This window comes from Lepisma saccharinum, chromosome 15 (genome assembly GCF_977018435.1).
Source record: "Lepisma saccharinum chromosome 15, izLepSacc3.1, whole genome shotgun sequence".
Classification (NCBI taxonomy): domain Eukaryota; kingdom Metazoa; phylum Arthropoda; class Insecta; order Zygentoma; family Lepismatidae; genus Lepisma; species Lepisma saccharinum.
Window position 1 is genome coordinate 31,480,318 of NC_139243.1, and position 27,904 is coordinate 31,508,221.

Genomic DNA, 27,904 nt, shown 5'->3' on the forward strand with positions numbered 1-27,904 from the left:
GGGGGGGCAGGCCATTGACAAAGCTTGATTAGTAGAAATAATAATAATTATTATTATTATCCCTGTTGAATACAGTAATACCTATTATGAACTAAATATACTAATCTCATTCCAAATTTTTATTATTATTATTATTATATACATTGAATGAAAGACTTTGCTCCTCGATCCACGAGATGATTGATTGAGTTGGTGTTTTAAGTCTACTATATGCACAGTAAGGTTACTCGGGACTGGACCTACAGTTTAAAGTGAGATAAGCCTCCACCAGGTTTCGAACCCGAAACTCCTTGAATACAAGGCGACGACGCTACCACAGCGCCATCGGGGAGGTTCCAATCTACCAGATGAGTACATTAGCCTGGTCCAAAATTCCCAAAATGTTAGAATTTAGCCACTTACCCCCCTCCAAACCCAGTTGGGTGGGTGCCAATGGACCTAAAAACACCCCACACGAAATTTGTGATCCGAGCAGCTTCGGCGGGGATACCTACATTCTAGCATTCTAGGCATGTTATCCGTAGGGCGAAAATAAAAACTGGTTAGGCACAGCCTGAATATGTCGCTCGGATTCCAAACTTCTTTGCGTGGGGTGTTTTCATGTCAATTGGCACCCAACTGGGCGGTGACTTCCTTTGCTCGAAAGAAAAATAACTGCAAATTTTGTATTTGGCTGATGGACATACAGCACTACTGTTTTCCAATTTTATATTTTTTACATTTCATTCTGTTAGTGTACTGAATTTCATAGTTATTGCATTTTCGTATTAACTTTTGCACACTTCGTTGAAGAAAAGGCTTTAAAAGTTAAGAGAACTTTGTATTCATAAAGATTATGTAGTGTGGCCTTTCACATGAAACTATATTGGAATTTTGGAAACTGTGGAATTATAGAATATGAAAATATAACCTGATTTCTGTGTTTTAAACTATTCTTTCGATTTAATGTACTTTTTTACTTTGGTTATTCTGTTCGAATACTAAACAAATGAACTTCAATTCTGTTATTAACAAAGACATAGTAAGGTTTCTGAACTTCAAATGAACGATGTTAATTTCCAGGGGGTGTTCGACGAGTCCGTTCGACCCCCGCCCCTCCCCTTGCCGACGGCCAAGTGGCTAAGGTACTGTTGGGCCGCAAACCAGTGCTCCCTCGTCCACCTTCTGCCTCCATGTGGTTCTTGAGCATCACAGGACTTCACTGACTGAGGGTTATTTTATAGCCCACGTATTTCCACCTCGCTATACACTCCATCAGTTCGTGCTTTACCTTTTGAATCACCCTGTGTACAGGTTCTTAGATAAATAGAAATTGGTATCTCTACTTTAATGTAGTGGCAGATTTGCGATTGAGAAAGTTTCTATCAAAACCTCATCGGTAGCACAAGCTTTCCAATCGTTCTTCTGAAGCACTCGAGAGGGTTTTGTAAATCTGCAGCGACTGTAATTAGAGTCCTCACATCATCAGATCTCAAATCAGGGGGATTATTACTCTGTGAGGACCCTTTGGCAGATCTCTGTTTACGTTACTGCCTCACAAGGTAAACACCGTGCAGCTGATATTGCTTGTTTTAGCCTAGAGAATCTCTCTGCAAGTCTAGAGCTTCTCTCTCCATAGCTACGAACTACATGAGTAGTTCTCTCCAGGCTACGATTTATTGTCTTTGAGGGAGAAGAACGTGCTTCCTTGATTTCTTATTATCTTACTAGATCATTGCCCGGCGTTGCACGGGTATTTATTTATCCCAATCTTCTATTAGACAGGAAAATAATGAATTGTAACTATAGTGTTTTCGATTATTTTTACATGTCACCCCCTTCCCACCCGCCCCCTAGGAGTGCCAGGGGTGTCTTACCCCCACAGTATTTCTTTCCAGATTGTAAGTGATGTGTGTTGAAATTTCTCGAGAATAGCAATATCGCACCCTTCTGTGTAGGCAACCAACTTCGCCGTGATGTGTTGCAGGAAGCATAAATTGCAGGATATGACACGAAAATGCCACACAACAGAATGCTATTTTATGTTCTCTTCACACCACCACCCCTAGGGGTGCAGGTGGTGTCTTAAACCCACAGTATGTCTTTCGAGATTGCAAGTGATACTTGTGTACGTGTGCCAAGTTTAGTTCAAATCGCTCCAGGCGTTCGAGAGTTATTTCAGAACAAACAAACACATTCATATACACACATACATCCATTTTATATATAGAGAGAAGAGATGGCCTGGTAATATGCACCTACATACATTTCTGGGTATTTTCAATCTCCCTTCCACGTAGTTGTGGGGTAGGAGAGAACGGAAGAACCTCATTTTCACTTTCGATAAATTCATTACTAATAAAAATGAATCTTCAAGCATTATTATATTTTCTCTACAATTTATTTTATATAAATGAAAATGTTTATTAGGAAAAACAATATTTCCCAAGAAATGCTGAAAGCGCGTGAAAGGGCAAAGTTTCGTTATTTCACATGTCATTGTGCATAACAAAATGTGTTCAGCATATTGGCTGAACACATGTATGCACTTACGATTGCTTCCTGGCGAAAATCAACGTTATTTGGCGATATTGTAAATGTGAAAGCCCCGTAGTCACTTGTATTTCGAGGTTGGTGTTACGTGCATTTACGCGGCGACCAATCACGTTGCATAGTACCTCCTCAAAGGAGATAAAGACTTCCGCATTGGCGGAGTGGTTAGCACATCGCACTATGACGCCAGGAGTCCCGGGTTTGAATTCTGGCCTGAGCGTGGATGTTTGTGAGTGTCCACTCATCAATTTCATCATATCATCACTCATCCCCATATTTGCAAATTAGCCAAAAGTGGCACATAAAACGAAGTAAATAAAGCAAATCAACCAATCAAAGGAGAAGAGGGAGGCAGTGGTGTGCACAGGATATTCGATAGGGAGGAGGGTTAGGTATATTTTCTCAGTAGTCAGCCCTCATTTTGCCATCTTCTCCAGTTTTCACGTTCTTTTTAGGAATACTAGGCCAAAGGAGGGGGTATGCCCCCACCAACACTCCTTGGGTACGCCAGTGAAGGGAGTGAACATATAGGGGATATATACCGAGTAGAATTAATATGGTACAGTTAACTCTCGTTGACTGAACGTATGCAGAGTGATTCAGAATTCCTATTACACACTTCTAGGGGTTGTAGAAGGGACAAAGTAGATCAAGTTTTGGTAAGGAACCCATGTCCGGAAACGTACCGTTTTGGTACTACACAGATGACAAGATCACATAATTTCACATCTCCATCATCATCTAATCTGGCAAAAAATGTATGTTATTGAGTGACACGATGCGGAAAACGCTCTGCATACATAGAAACCTTGCGCAGCTCTGCCATTACGTCCAGCTTTGCCGTAAATTAACAACTTGTCGGTATTCTCGGCTAACGTGTATTCAACCACACTGTACTGTCTTCCGCAAAGACTGAATAGCAACTGACGTGAAGGTCGAAGCACGCCGGATTGTAAACAGCGAACTGTCTGCAGCCACCACTGAATAGCAACTGACGTGAAGGTCGAAGCAGACCGGATTGTAAACAGCGAACTGTCTGCAGCCAAGACTGAATAGCAGCTGACGTGAAGGTCGAAGCACAAGGGATTGTAAACAGCGAACTGTCTGCAGCCACGACTAAATAGCAACTGACGTGAAGGTCGAAGCACACCGGATTGTAAACACCGAACTGTCTGCAGCCACGACTGAATAGCAACTGACGTGAAGGTCGAAGCACACCCGATTGTAAACAGCGAACTGCCTGCAGTCACGACTGAATAGCAACTGACGTGAAGGTCGAAGCACACCGGATTGTAAACACCGAACTGTCTGCAGCCAAGACTGAATAGCAACTGACGTGAAGGTCGAAGCACACCGGATTGTAAACAGCGAACTGTCTGCAGCCACGACTGAATAGCAACTGACGTGAAGATCGAAGCACCGGATTGTAAACACCAAACTATCTGCAGCCAAGACTGAATAGCAACTGACGTGAAGGTTGAAGTACACCGGATTTGTAAACAGCGAACTGTCTGTAGCCACGACTGAATAGCAACTGACGTGAAGGTCGAAGCACACCGGATTGTAAACAGCGAACTGTCTGCAGCCAAGACTGAATAGCAACTGACGTGAAGGTCGAAGCACACCGGATTGTAAACAGCGAACTGTCTGCAGCCAAGACTGAATAGCAACTGACGTGAAGGTCGAAGCACACCGGATTGTAAACAGCGAACTGTCTGCAGCCAAGACTGAATAGCAACTGACGTGAAGGTCGAAGCACACCGGATTGTAAACAGCGAACTGTCTGCAGCCACGACTGAATAGCAACTGACGTGAAGGTCGAAGCACACCGGATTGTAAACAGCGAACTGTCTGCAGCCACGACTGAATAGCAGCTGACGTGAAGGTCGAAGCACACTGGATTGTAAACAGCGAACTGTCTGCAGCCACGACTGAATAGCAACTGACGGGAAGGTCGAAGCACACCAGATTGTAAACAGCGAACTGTCTGCAGCCACGACTAAATAGCAACTGACGTGAAGGTCGAAGCACACTGGATTGTAAACAGCGAAGTGTCTGCAGCCACGACTGAATAGCAACTGACGTGAAGGTCGAAGCACACCGAATTGTAAACAGCGAACTGTCTGCACCCAAAACTGAATAGCAACTGACGTGAAGGTCGAAGCACACCGGATTATAAACAGCGAACTGACTGCATACACGACTGAATAGCAACTGACGTGAAGGTCGAAGCACACCAGATTGTAAACACCGAACTGTCTGCAGCCACGAGTGAATAGCAACTGACGTGAAGATCGAAGCACACCGGATTGTAAACAGCGAACTGTCTGCAGCCAAGACTGAATAGCAACTGACGTGAAGGTTGAAGCACACCGGATTGTAAACAGAGGACGTTGGAAGCAGCACACATGACATCAGGTGACTGAAGACGTCGCCCTCTGTAAATGTGGGTTGCCTACCGTGAAGCGGGAGATGTGAAATTATGTGATCTTGCCTTGTGTGTAGTAACAAAACGGTACGTTTCCGGACATGGGTTCCTTATCAAACTTGATCTACTAAGTCCTCTCTACAACCCCTACATGTGTGTGTGTAATAGGAATTCTGAATCACCCTGTATATACGTTTTGTATCTTCAAATATGACCTTTCGAATGTTTCCAAAAACATAAGAGTTTTTTTTAATGTTTGCTATAGGACTGGCTTGAGAAACTTTCTTATAATTGTGGAGACCAGCGATAATCCGTTCGGTGCGAGATTCTCGCATCTATAGTGCACCTCAAGGCCAGGAAGTAGGGGAACAGGAGTAAGGGAACCGTTGCGTTCAGAGATATACCTTGTCCTGGAAATATATCTGGAGCAAGGCTGTGCATAGTGACAGAGAAGGGGGTGGGCCGTGTTCAAGTGGGCAGAGCCAATCAGTACACGCTGCTCGAAGGCTAGTAACTGCAGTCACCTTACGCGATACCGTTCCCTCTCGCATGTTCATTGCTGGACTTGTTTGTTTTCGTTCCCTTGCTCCGGAGATAACCGAGACAGGGTATAAAGGTACTGTGGGGAAGGTGCACTCCTTGTGTCTCATCTGACATGATTACAATACCACACTGAACTGTTACTGACGAATCAGATGGCGAGAGGTTTCCTACGGCATGAACGCGACCGGCGAAGCCTTTTGACCTCCTCACTCTTTTCTTTCCCCCTTTCTTACGACACTACAGTACCGCTGCTCGCTCTACATTCCATACGAGAGCGCTGTTTCATAAATACGAGGAGCTGACAGACTTGCTTTAGCCTTGTTCTTGCATATACTTTTTAAAATTATAAGTAGCAGCTATGCAACCAACAGATTAATGCATATTTCTTCTTCTTTCAACTAGGTGTGCATTTTGACACCCACAACGACAACTTGACGATGCAGATTGACAAGGCTGTCCGAGTGTTTTGCTACGGACTCGAACTGGCAACAACTTCTGCTCAAACACGTGACATGTCCTTGAGCCCTCAGTTGTCATGTGACGGTCGGGGGCCCACCAGCTGGAGAGACGGAGACAGATTTTACGGGTGAGTAGAAAATATTTTTTTTTGTTTGTTAATCGTGAGAATTACTACAAGTCATAGGTTCGATCCACGGTTGTTAAAGGTTCAGGAATTTTAAAAAAAATCAATTCCGGTCCAGGAGAGAATATCAGCAAGCGTAAATGGGTTCCGGACCTTAAAGAACCTTTTTATCTGTAAAGTATTTCAATTCTGTCCAGGAACCTTTTTACCAGATCAATTTAAATACGGTCCAGGGACTTTTTTTCCCCCGGATGAAATTAAATACGGTCCAGGAACCCTTTTTCCGAATCAATTTAAATTCGGTCTAGGAACTTTCTCAATGGGACAATACGCAACTTGGACCGAATTTAAATAGTGCAAGAAGAAAGGTTCCGGTCCTGCAGCTTAACCAAATAAAACCTATTAGAATTTATGCGTTTCTGGCCCTTTATCAACCCTGGTTCGTTTCTCTACAATCGGCAAAGAAGTCAGAAAAGAGTTCATGCAATGACGAGAGTACAATTGATCCCTTTACAAGTACTACTAAATAAGATACTTGGTATTTTTGATTTTTCAAATTTCGATTAGAATTTACAAGTATCCATTCCGAGATACCAAAAATTATAAACATATATATGATTCAGAAAGGTGGATTCACGTTTGAATGGTGTCTTGATGCAATTGGATTTGCCGTAAACAGAATAGATGTTCTTTCCAAGACAACGCCAAGTGCTGGAATTGCGTCATAAGCTCCTACGTCATCGTCCAACATGGCGCTCTGCGTAGAGCAGAAAGTTAGAGTTGCAGCATGAGAAAAAGCTTACAAAACTGGGAAGTTGTGAGACTGGCAAAAGGTGATTTAAATGTCACGTTGATGTATATACTTGTATATCCCACCAACTACTATGAAAGTGAAGAGTCTCTGGCTTAGATCGACTCTTTCAAGATAAGAACCCGAAGCAACCGCACTAACTTTCTTTGCTTCAAGGCATTCCAAAGTACACATCTTCTCTCTCTTTTCATCTTCCACATAGCCCTCTGTTGCTACTATCTTCCTTCTGACCTTGTGATCGAGGAGTCCCTTGATCGATACCCATTGGAGGCTCATAGTGGTTCGAAGCGCACTTTAAATTGTAGATTCAGTCCCGATTAGTTTTTCTGTGCATAAAAGTGGACTTAAAACACAAACTCAAACTCTCCTCCTTCTATTGCTTTATCCTTCTCACTTCTCAGCATGGGCGTCACCAGAAATTTTTGCAGGGGGGTTGGGCAAATGGTAGAAGTTGAATAACAGAAAAATAACAATGAGTATTATTATCATGGTTATAAATGTCATTATACAATAATAAATATTATAATCTAATAAAACAAATTTTATTCGAAATATAAATAATAATTATATAATAAATATATATATATATATATAAATGTGGAAACTCGATCACTCGATCCACCAAACGAGTGATTACCAGCACAACTACTATTTTCCATGATTTCTTTTGCATTTTAGGCAGTTAGTATCTGAAATGCATTTAAATATTAATTTTGCACGTCCTGTACAAGAAATGGCTTTAAATTGTAGGGGAAATTTTTGTTCATAAAGTTTGTTATGTGACCTCTCACCTACAACTGTAATTATTAGAATTTTGAATACTGTGGAACCATTTGTTCTTTTCATGAAATGGTAGACTCGTATAACCTTGATCCTGTATTTTTCACTCATTTTTTTCGATCCAATGCATTTTTACTTTGATTATTCTGTTCGAATACTAACTAAATGAACTTCATTTCTCTCCTTAACAATATGAGTAACAAACTTTTGGCTTTCTTGTATCTTTAAATGAAGGATGCGAAATTCCGGTGGGGGGGGGGGGGGGTCCACCAACTCGTTCGACAACCCCTCTCAACGCCCATGCTTCTCAGTATTCAACTTTCCTTTACAAAACATATCCTCTTCAATTCATTGTTCTTCTGTAACTTTTAAGACGTGTTTCTTCCCTTTAATTCTATCAAATACTTCCTCATTCCACTCACCATTCCATCACTCCATTCACTTCTTTCAATTCTTCAGCAAATTCACTTCTAGCACGCTTCAAGTTTTTCCTTATCTCTCTTTCGTATTGTCCACATTTCTGGTCCGCACAACAATACATTTCATAGAAAGCACTTAGTAAGCCTCTGTGTAGTTATGCCTGCAGCGTACTGCATATGAATAGACCAATTACACGCGTCGTCACATGTGCGCGTATAATTATATCACATACCTGTAAATAAGTCTGTCTAATATTTCAAACATGAGAGCTTCATTAATTCAGCATTCGTTCGTTAACTGAACACAAAGGTTTGAATAATAGAGGCGCCACAAATCAACTGTTGTTTTACATGCAAGCGCTTAGTTGTACACCACCAGGTAAAAACCGCAATTCCAATTAACCCTAGAATGTATACGCTAAAATTACGATCACAAACGTATACGTGGGGTACGTGTTATTTAGACATAAAATGTAAAAGGAATTAGTTAATATCTTTTAATAACAACAAATTAAGTACAAAATGAAAACTTATCTGAATATCCAGCAATGTTCGTTATTGTTCAAACTTTGTCGCAGTCAATACACACAATGGCACGGAGGTTTGGACACATTGGTTTCTTGCACATTTTACACTCTAAGGCAGTTTTTTTGTCCTTACTTGGTACGGCTGGCACATCTTTTCTTTGAAGTAGTTCCTCTAGGAGGAATGTGTATTTTATACCTTGTCGATTGCCGAGCGATTTCTTCGTTGACGTGCACGGCAATTTTCTGAATTGTATCGTCGGAATAAAGCAGTGTTCATGCATCCAAAATGGATTTGCAATTTTCCGTAGCGAGCTTGTTCCCAGCAGTAAAGTTGGCAATATTTCTTTCAGGAGTCCTACCAATCCTTGACGGCTTCTCAGTGCTCCACAGGTGTCCGTTGCGACCTTTTACCTGCTTCTTTGACTGTGATGTGGCCGGCAGATCATCGACATTACTCTCCGATGCATCACTATCACTTGATGTCTCTTGGTGTGTTTCTTCCAACACGAAATCCTCGTCTAAGGACCCGGGATCGTCACTTTGGGTGTCGGTTTCTACGATATCATCTTCGTCCCTCATCAATACATCGCAAAGTTCAGAATCCGATAAAGGCCTGCTGCGCTGAATTCTTAAAAAAACAATATCATGATTCCACTTTAACAGTATACGTGGGGGGTTTCTGGTACCCCAAACGCCGTATATCACGTGACTGGAAAGCAAGAGAAATGTGCGCGTATGTTCACAGAGAGAATTAGTACTAAAATGAAAAGTCATAGACCATGCGCCCCCTATCAACAAACCATGCAAGCGCAAAGCGATGACGTCATCCTTGGGGTACAGTATACACCACGTATACATTTTAGGGTTAACATTACTTACCCAAGATCACTTGCTATAATAGATGGGCCCTCCAATGTGTTGTGTATGTAAAGCTCTTTTAAGTGTTCGGTATATTCTCATTTTCTTTCCTCAAACAAACTTTTAATCTTCCCAAATGCTTGTCATCCCTGTTGGGACATGACGACAGCGTTTTAGCAAATGTTTTAGCTGTTTGAGAATGTGGGCCTTCTGCACTGCTTCTGAGAAAGTTACTAATTTGTCCTCATCTTTTCAATGTGTTTTGTCAGCCTCCCCGATGGCGCAGTGGAAGCGTCGTCGCCTTGTAATCAAGGGGTCCCGGGTTCGATTCCCGGTAAGGCACGTAGTGGTTCGGATCTCACTTACAACTGTAGGTGCAGACCAGATTAGCCTATAGTGGACTTAAAACACGAACTCAATCAATCAATGTGTTTTGTATGTCCTGGTTAGATCCCTTTGAAACTTTGCTCTTCTAGCTTTCTCAAGGGGATCTTTACACCCGCTTTTTTTAATCTTTAAGGTAAGGTTTCTAGATAAGAGGATTTTTACTTTAATGTCTTGAATGATGCAGAATATGCCTACGCACCCAAAAATTTTAACTCATTCAACCATGCATTCAAGTCATATTTTATGAGAATTTTAAGGTTTCTTAAAGGAACGCCAACAACGTGAACACATTAGCTTAGCCTGATCCGGGACATTTCGCAATATGTCAACGTGTATTGATGGTCAACTTGGCTCTTCTAATAAAACGCTTCTCTCGCTTTCCTAAACAGCTTGATGGATCGACTTTTCTGGCTATCGGGTCTCGTTTTCCACTTAATAACGTCTTTCGGTGTGAAGCGTCACCTCCATCTTCCCGTCTTGTCTTCATCACTGACAGAGATGGATAATGGATAATTCGAAGGTTGAATAGCTAACGAGTTGGCTTTCATCCTTACCACAAGCCTCGCCTTTCATCGTAGCGATAAATTGAGGATAAATGCAGATACAGTAAAGCAATTCAATTTCGGTTTTATGTTCACTTTATGCACAAGGAGGATAATCGGGAATGGAACTACAGTTTAAAGTGGAATTCGAACCACTTGTGCCTTCACCGGGTATCGAACCCGGGACCCTTTGATTTCAAGACAACGACGTTACTACTACGCCACAAGGGAGGCCCTGTAAAGCAACCAAACCTAGCCTAAAACTATAAGGATGCTCCGTGTAGGATGGAATTATCATTACTCATTATAAATTTTATTTATTTAAACATTTAATCTAATATATAAAAATGGATGTACGTGTGTGTTTGTTCCGCCATAACTCTCGAACGCCTGGAGCGATTTCAACCAAACTTGATACACATATCACTTGCAACATGGAAAGAAATACTTTGGGGTTAAGATACCCCTGGCACCCCTAGGGATGGAGGTAGGAAGGTGGTGACATGTAAAAACAATCTTAAACGACCGATATTAGTGTGGAATCTATAGTTTTCGGGGTATCTAAGATGAATAGTGACACTCCCAATGCCGTTCAACTTTAAGACACCCTTGGCACCCCTAGAGGGTTTGTGGTGGGAAGGGGTGACATGTAAAAATAATGGAAAACGACCGATATTAGCGTGGAAAATCATAGTTTTCGGGGTTGCTAAGATGAATAGTGACACTCCCAATGCCGTTCAACTCCAAGTTCATTTTACACTATAGTTAGAATTCGTTATTTTCCTGTCTAATAGAAGATTGGGATAAATAAATACCCGGGTAACGCCGGCCAATCAGCTAGTCTAATATAATTATCATTCTAATTAAACATTTTACACATATTCTCTGTGTTGGTACGGAGTGTTCCTAATGTCGAGCAACCCAAACTTTGATGGCTTGTAACAGGAAAACCGTAAAATGTATTTGACTTGGGTATTCTGTTTCACAAAGCCTCATTCATTGAGTTTTCAATGCTTAACCTTATCAGTTTACTACAGAAAGGAATTTCAATGGCGGAACTCGGCGTTCAATTATTTTCAAGAAAGCAACTTCTTGGTGAGAGACATATGTAAAAAGGTATCGAAGGGTCACGTCTGATTGACGCAATGTCAATCAGTCATTTGCGACCACTATGTGTCAAGTGCAGTATAGTCAGTGCACATTTGTATGTTCCTTTTAGTTTATGGGTGTGGTTGTTAAAGGTTGTTTTGACAGAAGTGGGCCTTTCGTTGTATCATTTATCCATCTAATCTAACAACACTCTTTCCCTGGTGTATTTACATGTAAAAAAAAGTAAATGCAGAAGCTGTAAAGTTTAGACCTCTTACTCGGAGTAAATTTCCGTAACGTCGTGATTATAATACCGGGTGATCCGTTTGGGATGTCATAAAAGTAAAGTGTTATACGCACAAGGTTAATGTACATATCTCTGGACAGTTTGCCGTCCTCTAAGCAGGAAGGGCGTAAGTTTCGAGTGAGCGGAGGTTTGCAGACTTCAACCGCGTGGCGGCGCTAGCGACCGTGAATGAGAGACAAGATGGTGGTCATGCTACAAACAGCGTGCTCAGTGCGTCGTATGGTTATATTGATTTAAAAGCATTGTTATTAGAGTCGCTTTTCTTCCACTTTTGGCTCATCGCGACGATGAGAAGAGTGATGATATGATGCAATTGATGAAGAGACGCACGCTCCCAAAGAACATCTTTACACAGGCTGGGATTCTAACTTGGTACCTCTATCATCGTAGCGGGCTGTTTTAACTATGGCGGCAAGTTTGTTATAAATCCACACGTGTAATGATACACGTGTCATTGGTTTTCCGAAAAATATTAACAGTCCCGGTAACTGCGGTAAGTCCATTTCTTTAACTTCGACGGATTATCTGGTGTCAGGAGTTGGCCCTTTCCAAAGACAACCATATGTCAACCCCATTCCACGTAGTACACCCTGGATAGAGTTGTTACCGACTAGCGAGGCTCTAACGTCTGTAGGATTGTATTGTATCTTCCAGGTTCTCCCTTCATCTCCTTGCTATCTTTTTAAATAGCCAAATCTGGCAGAAACGCAATATAAAATAAATCAATTCTATTTCAATGGATTATCCAATTTCCAAAACCATGGTTATTTCAGTCACTCTTAAGTTAATTAATGAATATTAGATTTAGGAATCTCGTAGGGGCATTCTCCCACCAGTACTCCTTCTCAATCCGCCCACATGAATGAATTCCAGCTCGCATAAATGGTGTACAAATATAAACTCGCGAGGAATTTCTGGTGAGAAGCTATTTTGAACTTACCCCTCACATCGTAGTCACGTGATCGTATTACTTCTGTTCTTGGCAGGGGCCAACGCTGTAGGTTGCAGAATTCAATCAAGTGAAGAAAGAAAGGGGGGGGCTTTCATTTCACGCGCCACTAAATGTGCACCGATGTGAAACATACGCACCTATAAATGTCGGGTTTTCAGCAAATAAACAGGCATTGTTCCTCCTTCCTTTGTAACCGGCAGGCTTTTCTTTATGGAAGCAGTTCTCTGCTGCTGAGCACGTTTCCTGGAAGGGCAGTGTCCACACGAGACCAGACGAGACTTTGCACTGTCTCGGTTTCGTCTCGACTCTCGAAATGGGGTGCAAGGGGGGGGTCCTGACACCCAACCCCCACACGGAAAGACTTACCAAGTACTAAAAAAATAATGAAAATATACTTTTCTTAGCATTTGTTGTACTATAATCGTTGGTTGTTATATATTTCCTATGAACTTGGAAGACAAGGATCATATTGGGATCGTACTGCTTCGAAGGATTGTATCAAATATTCACACTACTACTTATGAAAATATGCATAAAATATTACCCAGGAACATCCTTTGGATTGAATATTGGATTTGATTGATTTGATGTTTAAGTCCACTTTATGCGCAGTAAGGCTAATCTGGAGTGGACCTACAGTTTAAAGTTGAATCCGAACCACTATGCGCCTCCACCGGGTATCGAAAGTTCGACCCCTTCATTACAAGGCAACGACGCTACCACTGCGTCATCGGGGAGGGACCTTCAATAAATATACAATTCTTTATCTGTTTGACATTTATTTCCTTGCTGTTATACAAATTTGGTAATTTTAAGTACACTGAAACTAGATAATAAATATATGCTGTTATATTCTTATACCAACCATCTTTTTCAGTAATCATGTGATAATAAAATTGCAATATTATTAAATTTATGTACATATTTTAATTACGTTTAATTAAATTATAATTTAATTGTTTTAATTTTAACATTAATTAACTGTAATGCACAGATTGGCAAAGAAGAGACATTTAAACCCACGATTGGTAAAGAAAGTCTTCATGAATTAAGTAATGATAATGGTATAAGATTGATTACTTTTGCAACCTCAAAGAATTTAATTGTGAAAAGTACCACTTTTAAACATAAAGATATCCATAAATGTACCTGGTCTTCTTAAGATGATAAAACTCATAATCAGATACATCATATTCTCATTGATAAGAAAAGACATACTAGTATAATTGACGTTCGTACACATAAAGGCGCTGATTGTGCCAGTGACCATTATTTAGTAATTGCTTAATTAAGAGAAAGACTCTCAGTGATAAATCATAAGCAACAAAATCTAAAAGTTCTAAAATTTGATACAGGAAAGTTTACTGATGAAAGAATTAAGAAAGATTACCAAATTAAACTGTCAAATAGATTTGATGTTTTGCAGGATTTAAATGATGATGAAAATATAAATGAAACAGACGTAAATAAGAATTGGGAGCACATACGTAATACAATAGAATCAGCAGCTAAAGAAAGTATAGGATACCATAAACCGAGAAAAAGTAAGCCATGGTTTGATAATGAATGTCATGATCTAATAGAAATAAGAAATCAGGCTAGACTTAGGTGGTTAAATAACTCTGATGATACAAATCTAAGCAATTATAATAGAATAAAGCGAGAAGTTAACCGCACGTTTAGAAGTAAAAAAAGAGAAAAAATATAAATATGCTGACCAAGGCAGTAATTTATTGTATTTAAAAACATAAACTAAACGTAACGTTTCAACCTTCTAGCAAGGTCTTCATCAGACTCTGTATCAAGTACAACTCTGTATCAACTTTTGTACTTGATACAGAGTCTGATGAAGACCTTGCTAGAAGGTTGAAACGTTACGTTTAGTTTATGTTTTTAAATAAAATAAATTACTGCCTTGGTCAGCATATTTATATTTTTTCATAATCATGGAAACAAGGCTTAATGGTGTTATAAAAAAGGAGATTACTTGAAAAGCAAAATTAACGAAATTGAAACAAACAGCAAAAATAAAAATATCAGAGATTTATATAAAGGTGTAAATGAGTTTAGAAAGGGGTGGCAACCTAAAGTAAACTTGATAAAAGATATAGACGGTGATTTTCTTGCTGACCCAAGCGATATTCTAAATAGATGGAAGAACTACTTTAATGACCTTTTAAATGTCCATGTAGGAGATAAATCAGAAGTGAATGAAGTCCACACAGCAGAACCTTTAGTTCCAGAACCTAACTTGACTGAAGTTAAAGATGCTATTAAAAGGCTAAAGAATAACAAAGCACCTGGCATTGATTTAATACCAGCTGAGTTAATTAAATATGGTGGAAATTCATTAATATGTCAAATTCATAAATTAATTTGTTTAATATGGAATAAAGAAGAAATCCCTCAACAGTGGAAAGAATCCATAATTGTTCCTGTGTTTAAAAAAGGTGATAAAATGAACTGCAAAAATTACCGTGGGATTTCTCTACTCTCAACAACATATAAAATATTATCTAACATTCTTTTAACAAGACTAACACCATATGCTAATGAAATTATAGGTGATTATCAATGTGGATTTAAACGCAACAGATCAACCACAGATCAAATTTTTCACATCAGACAGACACTTGAAAAAAGTGGGAATATAATCAAAATGTCCATCAGCTATTTATTGATTTAAAAAAAGCATATGATTCGGTCAAAAGAGATAAGTTATATAATATATTAGTCGAGTTTGGAATACCTAAGAAGCTTGTTAGAATGATAAAAATATGCACCAGTGAAACAGAAAGTAAAATTCGTGTGGGTATTAATATGTCTGACAAATTTACAATTCATGATGGGTTAAAACAAGGAGATGCATTATCTCCATTGCTCTTTAATTTTGCCTTAGAATATGCTGTTAGGAAGGTAAAAGAAACTAAAGAAGGAATAAAAATTAAATGGTGTGACTCAGTTGTTAGCATATGCAGATGATGTAGACTTACTGGGGGATGATGTGAATACAATTAAGAATAATGCTAAAATATTTTTCAAAACTGCTAAAGAGATAGGTTTGGAAGTTAGCAAAGAGAAAACTAAATATATGCTTACAGGCTGAAACCAAGTGTTAGGTAATAACCAAAATCTAATTATTGATAACAACTCGTTTGAACCAGTTTCCAAATTCAAATACTTAGGAGTAATATTAACAAATGAAAATTATATTAAAGAGGAAATAAAAAGTAGGCTTAATTCAGGTAATGCATGTTACTTCTCTCTTCATAAACTTTTGTCTTCTCGTTTAATATCTAAGAAACTAAAAGTTAAAATATACAAAACAGTAATTTTGCCTGTAGTATTATATGGGTGTGAAACTTGGTCCCTTACATTGAAAGAGGAACATAAATTGAGAGTATTTGAAAATAGGATCCTTAGGAAAATATTTGGACCGAAAAGGGATGAGGTAACAGGTGAGTGGAGAAGGTTACATAATTTAGAACTACATAATTTGTATTCATGTCCAGATATTATTAGAATAATTAAATCAAGAAGACTTAGGTGGGCAGGCCATGTGGCACGAATGGGAGAGGAAAGAGGAGTTTACAGGATTCTTGTTGGGAAACCTGATGGTAAGAGACCTGTAGGAAGGCCAAGACGAAGATGGAGGGACAACGTTGAGATGGACCTAAGGGAAATCTCCCTCTCTAGTCAAGGTCCACTTTATACACAGAAAGTTCAATCGGCAAATCGGGAATGGACCTACAGTTTAAAGTGGTGTCCGAACATCTATGTGGCTCTACAGAGTATCGAACCTGGATCTCTTGTTTAAGAGGCGGCAACGTTACCAATACCACATCGAAGGTAAATGTATTAACATAAACCATTTTTCCTAATGTTTTCCTTTCACACCATGTTTCAATGAGAGGGGTCATCGAAAAACTGGATTTTATCCTGATTAATATGCAAACACGAAATGATGTTCACAACTGTCTAAAATACAGTCTTTAACAAAATAACTTAACACAATGGAACGCAATTGTGTTTTAGATTATATGTAGACATTTATACCGCTCATAGTTTACTTTGGATTAATCATGGGCCTTGTTTTATATGTCTATATATGAAAACCAGCCGATTTCAGGGCCATAATCTTGCCTTGTTTGCGTGGTGAAGTGTCACTTAGGATTTTCCCCACGGCTGTACACTGGTCACAGTTCCTGCACTTTAGTAATTGAGAATAGTCCAGCTCTCAGACACGGCTGGAACACACTTTAGTAAAGCATTACACAGATTTTCCACCCACTATTCACATGATTTCCACCAGAAAACACGGCTGCACGTCAGCCATTTACACACAGACGTCAGAGACACCTGTTGGTAGAGAGTGTAATGAAAGACAGCAGTGCAAAATAACAAAAAAAATCAATGAACAATCCCAGGTGCAATTTACCATTTTTTTTGCGCATTATTACACTACCAATTTAAACATATTTCAATATACCCCTCATATTTGGCGGTGGTGTAGTTATTCTGTTACAGACTGTAAATTTACTATAATGATTTATGGATATTGTTTATTTTACTTGGTATTCTAACACTTTTGTCTAATCTCTAGACCCAGGATGTAATATCAAAGTAGATAGTATGTAGCCTATATACGTATGTAACCATAAATGATAACATTCTATATGTATTATCAAAAGGATGTATAGCTAAATATCTAGTATCAAACAATATATAATATTAAAAAAATCTAGTGTCCAAGCAATTTCAAGAATTCTGCTAGATTATATTTCATTTGAACATATATATATCATATTTTCAAGGACATGCGTATTTCAAATTAGGCTTTAAGTTGTTCAGAAAGGGGAGGGGGAGAGGGTTGGGGAGAAACTCCAGCATCTTTCGATATGTAACAGTTCCCGTATATTTTTCTTTTGATCTGTTTTGTTAATTTTAGGTTACCGTAAGCACTATTCATCTCATTGATTAGAAAATATGACATCACATGAGATACAAATTTTCTTCATCATGTTCCAGAGATCAAAAATGTAGGAGAAAGTATCAAGATGGGAGAAATTAGCGAAATATGTTGTTTTATGTAAAGAAAATTAGCAAATGTGTAAAATATGTAAAAATATGTAACATAAAACTTATGCATAATCATGTCAGTTATAATTCTTTGACATTTTCCTGTACAAGGTATGTAGAAAGGAAAAGAATATGTAATTACATACAATTCCGGGCTCTACTAATATCGAAGATGAGGATAAACACCCACGCACAGGCAGGGATTTGAACCCAGGAAACGTCATTTTTTATCGTTTTGTTTTTCCGTTCTTTTTCCCTCGGTGTCTTTTTCATCTCCCTCTTTCTCTCCCTTTGCTTTCTTTCCTTCTGTCTCTGCCTCTCTCTCTCATCCTATTTTTGTTTATGTACTTCTTTCATCTTATCTCTCATATCAATTTCATTACTCTTTTTCCATTATTTCTCTTCCGTTTCCCATGTTCCCTTCCCTGTACGTTTCTTCATCTGCTTGTTCTCTCTCTTTCTGTTTTGTCTATCTTTGTCCGCGTTTTTCTTTTATCTCTCTTCCTACGTTTCATTATCTACTTCTGTTATTCTCCCTCTTTACTTCCTTCTCTTCTGTTTCTCTCTCTTACTTTCTCCATATTCATTTTTTCCATTCTCAAACTCTCTTTTCTTATATTTCTTTATCTGCCCGTTTCTTTCTCTCTCTCTTTATTTTCTCCCTTCTGTTCCTCTCTCTCTCTCTCTTAACTAACTTATTTATTTACCTCTTTCTTTCTTCCCATGTTTATTTGTTTCTTTCTTTATTCCGTTTCTCATTCTCTTTCTATCCTCTATTCCATTTGTGAGTGAGGGGCCTCGCCGATGGCGCAGTGGTAGCGTCGTCGCCTTGTAATCAAGTGATCCCGTGTTCGATACCCAGTTGATGCAGATAGTGGTTCGGATCCCACTTAAAACTGCAAGTCCAGTCCGAATTAGCCTTTCTGTGCATAAAGTGGACTTAAGGCACAATATCAATCAATCAATCAACCATTTGTGAGTGATTTTGATTCCTGTAAATAATATTACATTTTTTAATCACGTACGCATTTTGTCGTAGCCCCTTAGGTGGCTACGCCAGTGGCTTTGGAGCAGTGAATTTCAAGAAAAATAAAGAGAGAGACCCACTACCATCAAAATTCGGATTTCATCCTCCTCAAGAGCCAGATTTGTCCATGTTAAAGTTTGTATTCTTAAAGGAATGCTTTTTCCTTTTTGCAGATGACATTTGGAGTAACGACTTAAGCATCTTTTATATTCCTACATAACGGCTAACTTGTGTATCTGTACCTTGCTTTCCGAACAGCCCTCGTATTTTCACCACGCTCGTGACAAAATATTGTAAACGGCTTTAGCTTGACCTGACAATGCAAGCAGGCAGGGAATTAGTTACAGAGCTCCGGCGGGAAAGAAACTACGGTGATAAACAAATTAAGGCACAGGCGAAGCCGTCCCTTTTATTAGGTCATAAACGAACGGCTTAATCTCCGCTTATTGGGTCATTAGCGGACCAATTGGGGCAGTGACGCAGGAGACGTCTACAGCCAGTAACGGAGTAATTTGGAATTTTTTAATAGACTCGCCGTGAGAACAAATGACATTCTCGTAGCCATTAACTTGTCTTCTATTCTTTCTCTAGAAACAACCCCTCTGAGGCTTTAGAAGTCATTATTCATTGCATCTTTTGTCCCAGTCCTGGTTGAGTAAGAAAATCTAAAGAGTTAAGAATTAAAATGTCTTGATTGATTGATTTGGTTTATTTTACTTTGAATTTCTGCTACGTTTGATAATCAACTAGATGAGGATGAGTGATGAAATGATAGATTTGATTAAGAGACACTTGAAGAACATTCATACCGGTATTCGAACCCGGGACCTCTGGCGTCGTGCTAACCACTTCGCCACAGACGCCGGCATATTAATGTTATTGATTGAATTAGGTTATTTTACTTCTCCTTTCTGCCAGTTTCGGCTAATTGCGAAGATGAGGATGAATGGTAAGATGAGTTCGATGAAGGGACAAACACATATGGACAGCACACAACACAAGCCTCATAGATAATTTATACTGGCCATAGGTGCAGACGCCAGAGCCTCGTGAGTCTGCAAAATGCAGTCCAGATTGAAGTTGTTCCCTTACATATATTAATATTATGTTTTGTCTTCATAAAGTGAACGTTTTAGAGAAGGAAGATGAAGAAATATGGTAAAAGCGATATGAACTAAGATAAAATATTTTAAAGAAGTAAATCACGAAAAACTAAATATGCTGACCAAAGCAGTAATTTATTTTATTAAAAACATAAACTAACGTAACGTTTCAACCTTCTAGCAAGGTCTTCATCAGACTCTGTATAAAGTACAAAAGTAACCAGATACAACAAAAGGGCATTATACAGGGTGTTATTTTAATGGCGCCCACGGACCACGGAAACGTATAGAGGACATCAAAACAAACAAATTTTCTCAGTAACATTTTTCTCGTTGGAGCCTTGTTTCGGCGCTACAGTCGTTAAAAAAAAACGTTTTGCCGCCAGAATGCTGGCAACCCAACACAACATTTGATAGCATTTGTGACGTCATATCCCGTCGTGAAGCGATGCGGTACAGGGTTGCCATGAACACACATATTCTATGAAAAATGACATAGCTAAAATCAACCACATTATATACCGTAAAACAAAACGGAAAACGCGTTTTGTAACTTAAATACGAAAAATGGTAGAAAGAAAATATAATTCAAGTGGAAGTGGTCATATCGAATATTGTCTCAGCTTGTATGTCAAATATTTGCAAATCTAGTTACCAAATTGACATCTACAATTTAGTCTATCCACTTCGACCTTCTGATACTAGTTTTCTGTGACACATTAACATATGACAAAATAGAAATGAAAGAACTCAGGGCTATAAGTATAGTAATACAAGATCTCCGTCGACTGTGTTTATCTATGCACCGGATACACATGTAATAGTTTGCAACTGTGAACAGGACACTATATTCGTTACTGATTCATCATTACGTTGTTACTGTGGTTGTTCGTGTTCTAGCCGTAATGTAACAACGTGAACCTCTGATACTTCCGTTATCACCACAAGGAATCTGGACACAAACCTGTAGATATCAACCTTGCAATGAGATTTGCAAATATAACTTACATGTAGCTGGGCGTAAACAGCCACATGTAAGCTGTAGGCCCAATAACATTTATTGTTGTTGATATTTGACATGTAGGCTGAGACAAAATCCGATATTGACACTTCATTTTGAATACGTTGTTACCATTTCTCATATCGTTGATTCACTTCCTCCTTCCCCTGAGATGACTGCTGCTCTTCTGGCTGGTAGGCTATGATGTTCGGTCTTCTGGACTCGTTTCTCGCTTTGTTTTACAGCTAATAATGTGGTTTGTCATTTTTAATAAAATTTGTGTGTTCCTTGCAATCCTGTCGTGCGCTGTTTCGCCGCAGGAAATGACGTAACAGATACGATCAAATGTTGTGTTGGGTTACCAGCATCCAGGCGGCAAAACGGTCTTTTTTGAACGGCTGTAGCGTCGAATCGACGCACCAACGAGAAAAATGTTACTGAGAAAAGTTGTTTGTTTTGATGTCCTCTATACGAATCTGTGGTCCGTGGGCGCCATTAAAATGACACCCTGTATATACACAAACATTACTCCCTCCAGACTATTTAGAAAGTTGTTAGGAACTTTCTAGCAGATGACTTTCACTTGCCAAATTTACTTTCACCTAAAAGGCTAAACACAATTACTTCCATATAGAATATGGTTGGACTTTTAATCTCACGCTCTTTTCCCTTCATTTTTCTTCCTTCTCCTCTCCTCTTTCTCTCTCTCTCTTTCCAATTCTCCCCTGCCCGTTTTCTTACTTCTTCTGTTTATGTTCAGTCTATCCTGCTTCTCATAGACTGGAGATAAACAGAAGAAGTAAGAAAACGGGCAGGGGAGAATTGGAAGAGAAAGAAAAAGAGGAGAGAAAGTTTGGAATAAGGAGTATGGGGAAGACCACAGAAAAGATATGCAAAGTGCTTAGGAAAGCGGGAATTAAAACTTACAGGAAGGGAGGGAGAAGCATCTTAGGAATAGCGAGGAATGCTAACAAGAAAAAGGAAAACAGAGAAGAGGAAGAGGAAGGGATTATCTATGAAGTGAAATGTAAAGAATGTCAGAGTGTGTACATAGGAGAAACGAAAAAGAGGCTGAAAGACAGGTTGAAACAACATAGGGATGATGTACGACTTAAGAGAGAGAGAGAAATGCAATATTTAAACACACGAGAGAAACAGGACATGACATAGAGTGGGATGAGGCTAAGCAGATAGGAAGGGAGAAGAGAATGCTAGTGAGAAAATGGAAGGAAGCCAAGGAAATAGAGAAGAAAGGTGAAGAAGACACAATGAACTGGAATGGGGGACTGAAGATAAACAAAGAATGGAAGAAGATGTTGGAAAGAGTGGAAAGGACAAGAGAGAAAGAGGAGAGGAGAAGGAAGAAAAATGAAGGGAAAAGAGCGTGAGATTAAAAGTCCAGCCACATTCTATATGGAAGTAATTGTGTTTAGCCTTTTAGGTGAAAGTAAAGTTGGCAAGTGAAAGTCATCTGCTAGAAAGTTCCTAACAACTTTCTAAATAGTCTGGAGGGAGTAATGTTTGTGTATATATAATGCCCTTTTGTTGTATCTGGTTACTTTTGTACTTGATACAGAGTCTGATGAAGACCTTGCTAGAAGGTTGAAACGTTACGTTTAGTTTATGTTTTTAATAAAATAAATTACTGCCTTGGTCAGCATATTTAGTTTTTCATAATCATGGAAACAAGGCTTAATGGTGTTATAAGTAAATCACGCACACAGACACACACACCATGTACAGAGGGAGAGAGAAAGACAGTAGGAGAGAATGAAAGGGAAGATAAGAGAAACAAATAAGTAAGAGAAGAGACGTAAACAAGGGAAGCAGAATGAGCAATGTATAGAGAGATAAAAAAGGAAGAAACGATGAAAAAGAATCGCAGAGAAATAAAAAGGCAAGAGAGAGAAATATAGGAGTGAGACAGGGGAAGAAGACGAGAGAAAAAGAAAAGAAAGAAATATAGAAGTGAGACAGGGGAAGAAGACGAGAGAAAAAGAAAAGAAAGAGAACTATAGAAGGGAGACAGGGAAAGAAGACGAGAGAAAAAGAAAAGAAAGAGAAATATAGAAGGGAGACAGGGAAAGAAGACGAGAGAAAAAGAAAAGAAAGAGAAATTTAGAAGAGAGACAGAGAAAGAAGACGAGAGAAAAATAAAATAAAGAGAAATATAGAAGTGAGACAGGGAAAGAAGACTAGAGAAAAAGAAAAGAAAGAGAAATATAGAAGGGAGACAGGGAAAGAAGACGAGAGAAAAAGAAAAGAAAGAGAAATATAGAAGAGAGACAGAGAAAGAAGACGAGAGAAAAAGAAAATAAAGAGAAATATAGAAGTGAGACAGGGAAAGAAGACGAGAGAAAAGGAAGAGAGAGAGAGAGAGAGAGAGAGAGAGAGAGAGAGAGAGAGAGAGAGAGAGAGAAATATAGAAGTGAGACAGGGAAAGAAGACGAGAGCAAAGGAAAGAGAGAGAGAGAGAAATATAGAAGTGAGACAGGGAAAGAAGACGTGAGAAAAAGAAAAGAAAGAGAAATATAGAAGTGAGACAGGGGAAGAAGACGAGAGAAAAATAAATTATTATTATTAGTAATACGGAGGAAAACAGAAAGAGGAAAGCAACAGTGAACGACAAAGAAACTGAGACATATATAGAAATGAGACAGGGAATGAGGGGAATTGTAAAGAAATAAGAAAACAAGACAACCATTTTTGATGTTGATTGCACTTAAAGTAAGTAATACAATCAACGACGTAAATGTTTATTAGCGAACTGTTCAAGCGCATTGGAATGAATTAGTATTATCACAGAAGCTTCTGTGAATTTGAGCTTGATGTTTTTAAGTCAACTTTATTCACAGATAGGCTAATCGGGACTGGAGCTACAGTTTAAAGTGGGAAGCCGAGACTCCTTTATTACAAGGCTACGTCATTACCACCGCCATCGTGCGGGCCCTAGAAGCTTCTATCAATATGCTTCATTAAGTGCTTCTTACAGAACAGTGTTTCCATCTATCTCTCCTGTAATATTCTAGAAATAACTTACTATTAAGGAGTGAAGCTGGCTGAATTGACAACAAGCAGATGAAGTAAGCAATACCCCTCTTGCAATGTTCAAATGTACGCAATGTCGATTTAATAGTGTCTTAACAACCTGTAACTTCCCTTCTTAATAGTAAGTTATTCATATGAAACTAGTATTCATGTCCAGATATCATTAGAATAATTTCATCAAAAAGACTTACACAGGCAGGCCATGTGTCACGAATAGGAGATGAAGGAAGAGTTTACTGGATTCTTGTTGGGAAACCTGATGGTAAGGGACCTGTAGGAAGGCCAAGACGAAGGTGGAAGGATAATGTTGATATGGACTTGAGGATGGAAAAGATTGGAATGGTCTTTCCCGGGATAGAGGCAGATAGAAGGCTTGTGTTGCTTCAGCCATAAACCTTCAGGTTTAAGAAGGCTAGAGAGTTAGTTAGTTATGAAAGTCGTAACTTCCCTCATTAATGACGAGTTATTTCTAGAATATTAACGTGTAACTTCTCTCCTTAATAGTACGTTTTTTTCTAGAATATTAGAAGAGAGAGAGATGGAAACACTGTTATCAAAGAAAAATATAATAAGGCTATAACACTTACTTAAGGTGATAATTAAATGCCTATTTTATTGGTACTTTCTCCTGAGAAGTATTTCCCCACTGGAAACGGGCTCTCCAGGCAGTCCTTAATGCTGAGGAGTCTCCTCGTATATTTTAATCTTCTAGTTGACGTCTTGAAGTTCCTCGCACCGTTGTTTTCCAATTCCTATACGAGGTCTTCAGCATTCCTTCTGGGAAGAAGACATTCCACTGGCTTCATAGAAACGATCGACCTGCATTCTTCCCTGTGTACGTCGTTCTTCTGTGATTACAAAGCTTACAAAGCGCAATTCCATTGGATTTTCTGCACCGAGTATTTCCTGCAGGCGAAGTCAAATAGACTGTTTAATCCTTGTACATTGTATCCTTTAAAGTTATATAATTTATACAGGGTGATGCATATTGTATCTTCCAATTTGAGTTGGCAACCCTGCCAGAATGCACGTGCGCGTTCATCTGTGGAGAGTTAGTTGGGAGTCAGGAAGTTAGTATACTATGGCCTCGAATAGTGCATCCAAGCAGAAGGAGGACATTTAGAGGATGTTATTTTCAGGATACACCGAACACATCATTAAATGCATTGGTGCATATTTGTATTCCATATAAAGTTACTACAAGCACTCACTGTCTTTCCGTTGTTATTTTAATTTGGTAGATAAAATCTGAGCCACTCTGTACTTTTGGATGTACCTTGATCACATGATTATATTTTTTATAGTTTGGCTAATCTTTTCGATTGACTGTTATTATTTAACCATAGAGGGGTCCCCCGTAGTCATATAGTTAGCGCTCTCACCTTTGGTGCAAGCGGTCCCAGGTTTGATTCGAGGTAGAAGCTCGAAAATGTAGGTGTTGACCCCACATCGCGATGACAATTGGGGAGGGCCTTCTCGATGGTGCAGTGGTAACGTAGTCGCCTTGCAATCAAAGGGGTGCAGGATTCAATACCCGCTTAAGCACGTAGTGTTTCGGATCCCACTTTATATATTTATTTATTTATTTAGGTACAGTAAAACTTCTCTAACGGACACTTCTGAATAGCGGACACCTCTAAATTACGGACATTTTTAAATTCCCCGGCAGCAATACACAGGGTTTAATGGCAATATTACTTCTCAATCACGGACATTCTTAATAACGGACGCGGACACTGAAAACTATCTCCCCAACGCAAATAAAACTTCTTAATAACGGGCAGCCTGAAATAAAACGGTCGCAATTCCTGGAATTCTGCACAACAATGGCCAGTATTTCGAACTAGCGCGCATTGTTTCATGTTACACCGAACGTACAGTATAAATATAGATGATTATTTTGGACAATCTGGGCTGGTCAGAAATAGAGCCTATTGAAAATGAAAGAGCATTATGAATGCAGTACTTTAATAAAGGATTACACTACGTCTACTGTATTTTCTATCTTGAAATTTGTAATATATGTAGGGATACTTTAGTAAATTTAAATTCACCGTATGTAGTACACTATTTTGTTCCTTGAATGTAGGGGGTAAAAACATTATGTTCTTAAAGCACGTACTGTAATATGCTTATTCTATTGTGTAACATCCTACATAGGGTGACCATCCGTACTGATTTTCGCAGTACAGTCCTTTTTTTTATGGGCTGTCCTGCAGAATGCGAAGCCATGTATAAAATTAAGATATGTCCTTTCTTTCACATATGTCCTACGAAATGTCCTGATTTCTACTCCGGTCTCCGAAGTCCAAATATTTATTTTCTATTTATATTTTCTTTGGTTTTTTCCATGTCAACAGTTTATGCAGTACATACTTTTCTGTTGTGGTCGGGCTGGAGAGAATGAACATCCGGTTAGAATAATGCGTAATTACCACGGCAGAGAGCAGGTTGTAGAGAGTTGCGAAGAAAAGGGTCAGGTGGCGCCGATCTGTCCAGTTGTTGCGGGGTGCGTAGAGTGGAAGTCTCGTTCCTGAACTTCATGTCTCGTATTTCAACACTGTCGGGTGAAGATGCCTCCTAGGAGGAAATGTGCATTTAATTCAGAACTGAAATCTCTTTATCCATTTCTTAAGAGAGGCAAAAGCGATAGTGATGTTCACTGTGAAAAATGTTCAGCTGAGTTTTCAATTGCAAACAGTGGAAGGTCTGAAATAACACGACATCTGCAAACGGCAAAACACAAATCTGCCGACACTGCTGCTGCATCTAGTGCTACTCTTTCTAAATTTTTTCGAAACAAGAATTTTGGTCCTAAAGAACAAAAATTGGCAGCAGCAGAAGCGTGTTTTGCATTTCATACAGTGCAACATAATCAATCGTTTCGTTCCACAGACTGTTGTTCGAAACTTGTTAAGAAGTGCTTCGAACCACAATATGTTTGTGCAAGAACAAAATGTGAAGCGATCATGACAAATGTGATAAGCCCCTATTCAATTGCAGAGCTTCAGAAAGAGTTGGATCATGTAAATTACATTACAGTTTACACAGATTCGTCAAACCATAAAGCTACGAAATTGTTTCCATTGTTGGTGCGCTACTTCCTTCCTTTGAGCGGAGTGCACGTTAAAGTTCTAGATTTTCAAGATCAGTGTGGTGAAACGTCCGATATTGTGTCTTCGTATATCCTGAAGACATTAAATGAATACAACATAGGAACTAAAGTGGTTGGATTATGTGCTGACAACACCAACTGCAACTTTGGAGGAGCAGCAAGGAAAGTTTAAAAAAATGTTTACAGTATTGTTCAGGAATGCTTAAACAAACCAATTATAGGTGTAGGTTGTTCTGCACATATAGTGAATAATTAATAATTGTGTACAAACTGCGATGGACTGTTTACCGATTTGCATAGAAAGTGTGGTGCACAAAATATACTCATATTTTTACATATATACAGTACGTGAACATGCTTTACGTGAATTTTGTGACATCGTGGAGATAGAGTTCTCAAAGCTTCTTTCTTATAGCAAAACTAGGTGGCTCTCTTTGTTGCCAGCCGTTGAGCTCATACTTAAACTCTATCCAGCATTGAAATCATACTTTCTATCACAGGGCAAGTGTCCCACAATCATTAAAATGTTCTTTGAGGACCCCCTATCTGAAATATGGCTTTATTTTATCCATTCTAATGCAGCACTTTTTAATGACTTTGTTCACTTTCTAGAGGGTCAATATATTTCTATGATAGAAGGTTCCTCATTGATTGCAGAACTTTAAACAAAAATTAGTTGACAGATATAACTGCCTTTTTTTTTGCCTCTTATAGTGCAGTCGAAACTGAAAAGTCTGGAGGAAAATGGGTTTGTTTGTATGTCAAGTTTTAAGG

The 27,904-nt window shown here is 38.9% G+C and overlaps 1 protein-coding gene across 2 annotated transcripts in view; it reads left to right on the forward strand.

The window, feature by feature from the left end:
- The window catches only part of LOC145999662 (glutamate receptor ionotropic, NMDA 2B-like), a 957,426-nt gene that overhangs the window by 578,854 nt on the left and 350,668 nt on the right, over window positions 1–27,904 (forward strand). For both annotated transcript variants that reach the window (XR_014443422.1, XM_083136793.1), the window contains exon 6: window positions 5,906–6,089. Coding sequence is in view for 1 of the 2 variants with exons in the window: in XM_083136793.1 (XP_082992919.1) it covers window positions 5,906–6,089 (184 nt within the window). In the remaining variant the exon portion in view is untranslated. The remainder of the gene's footprint in view (window positions 1–5,905; window positions 6,090–27,904) is intronic.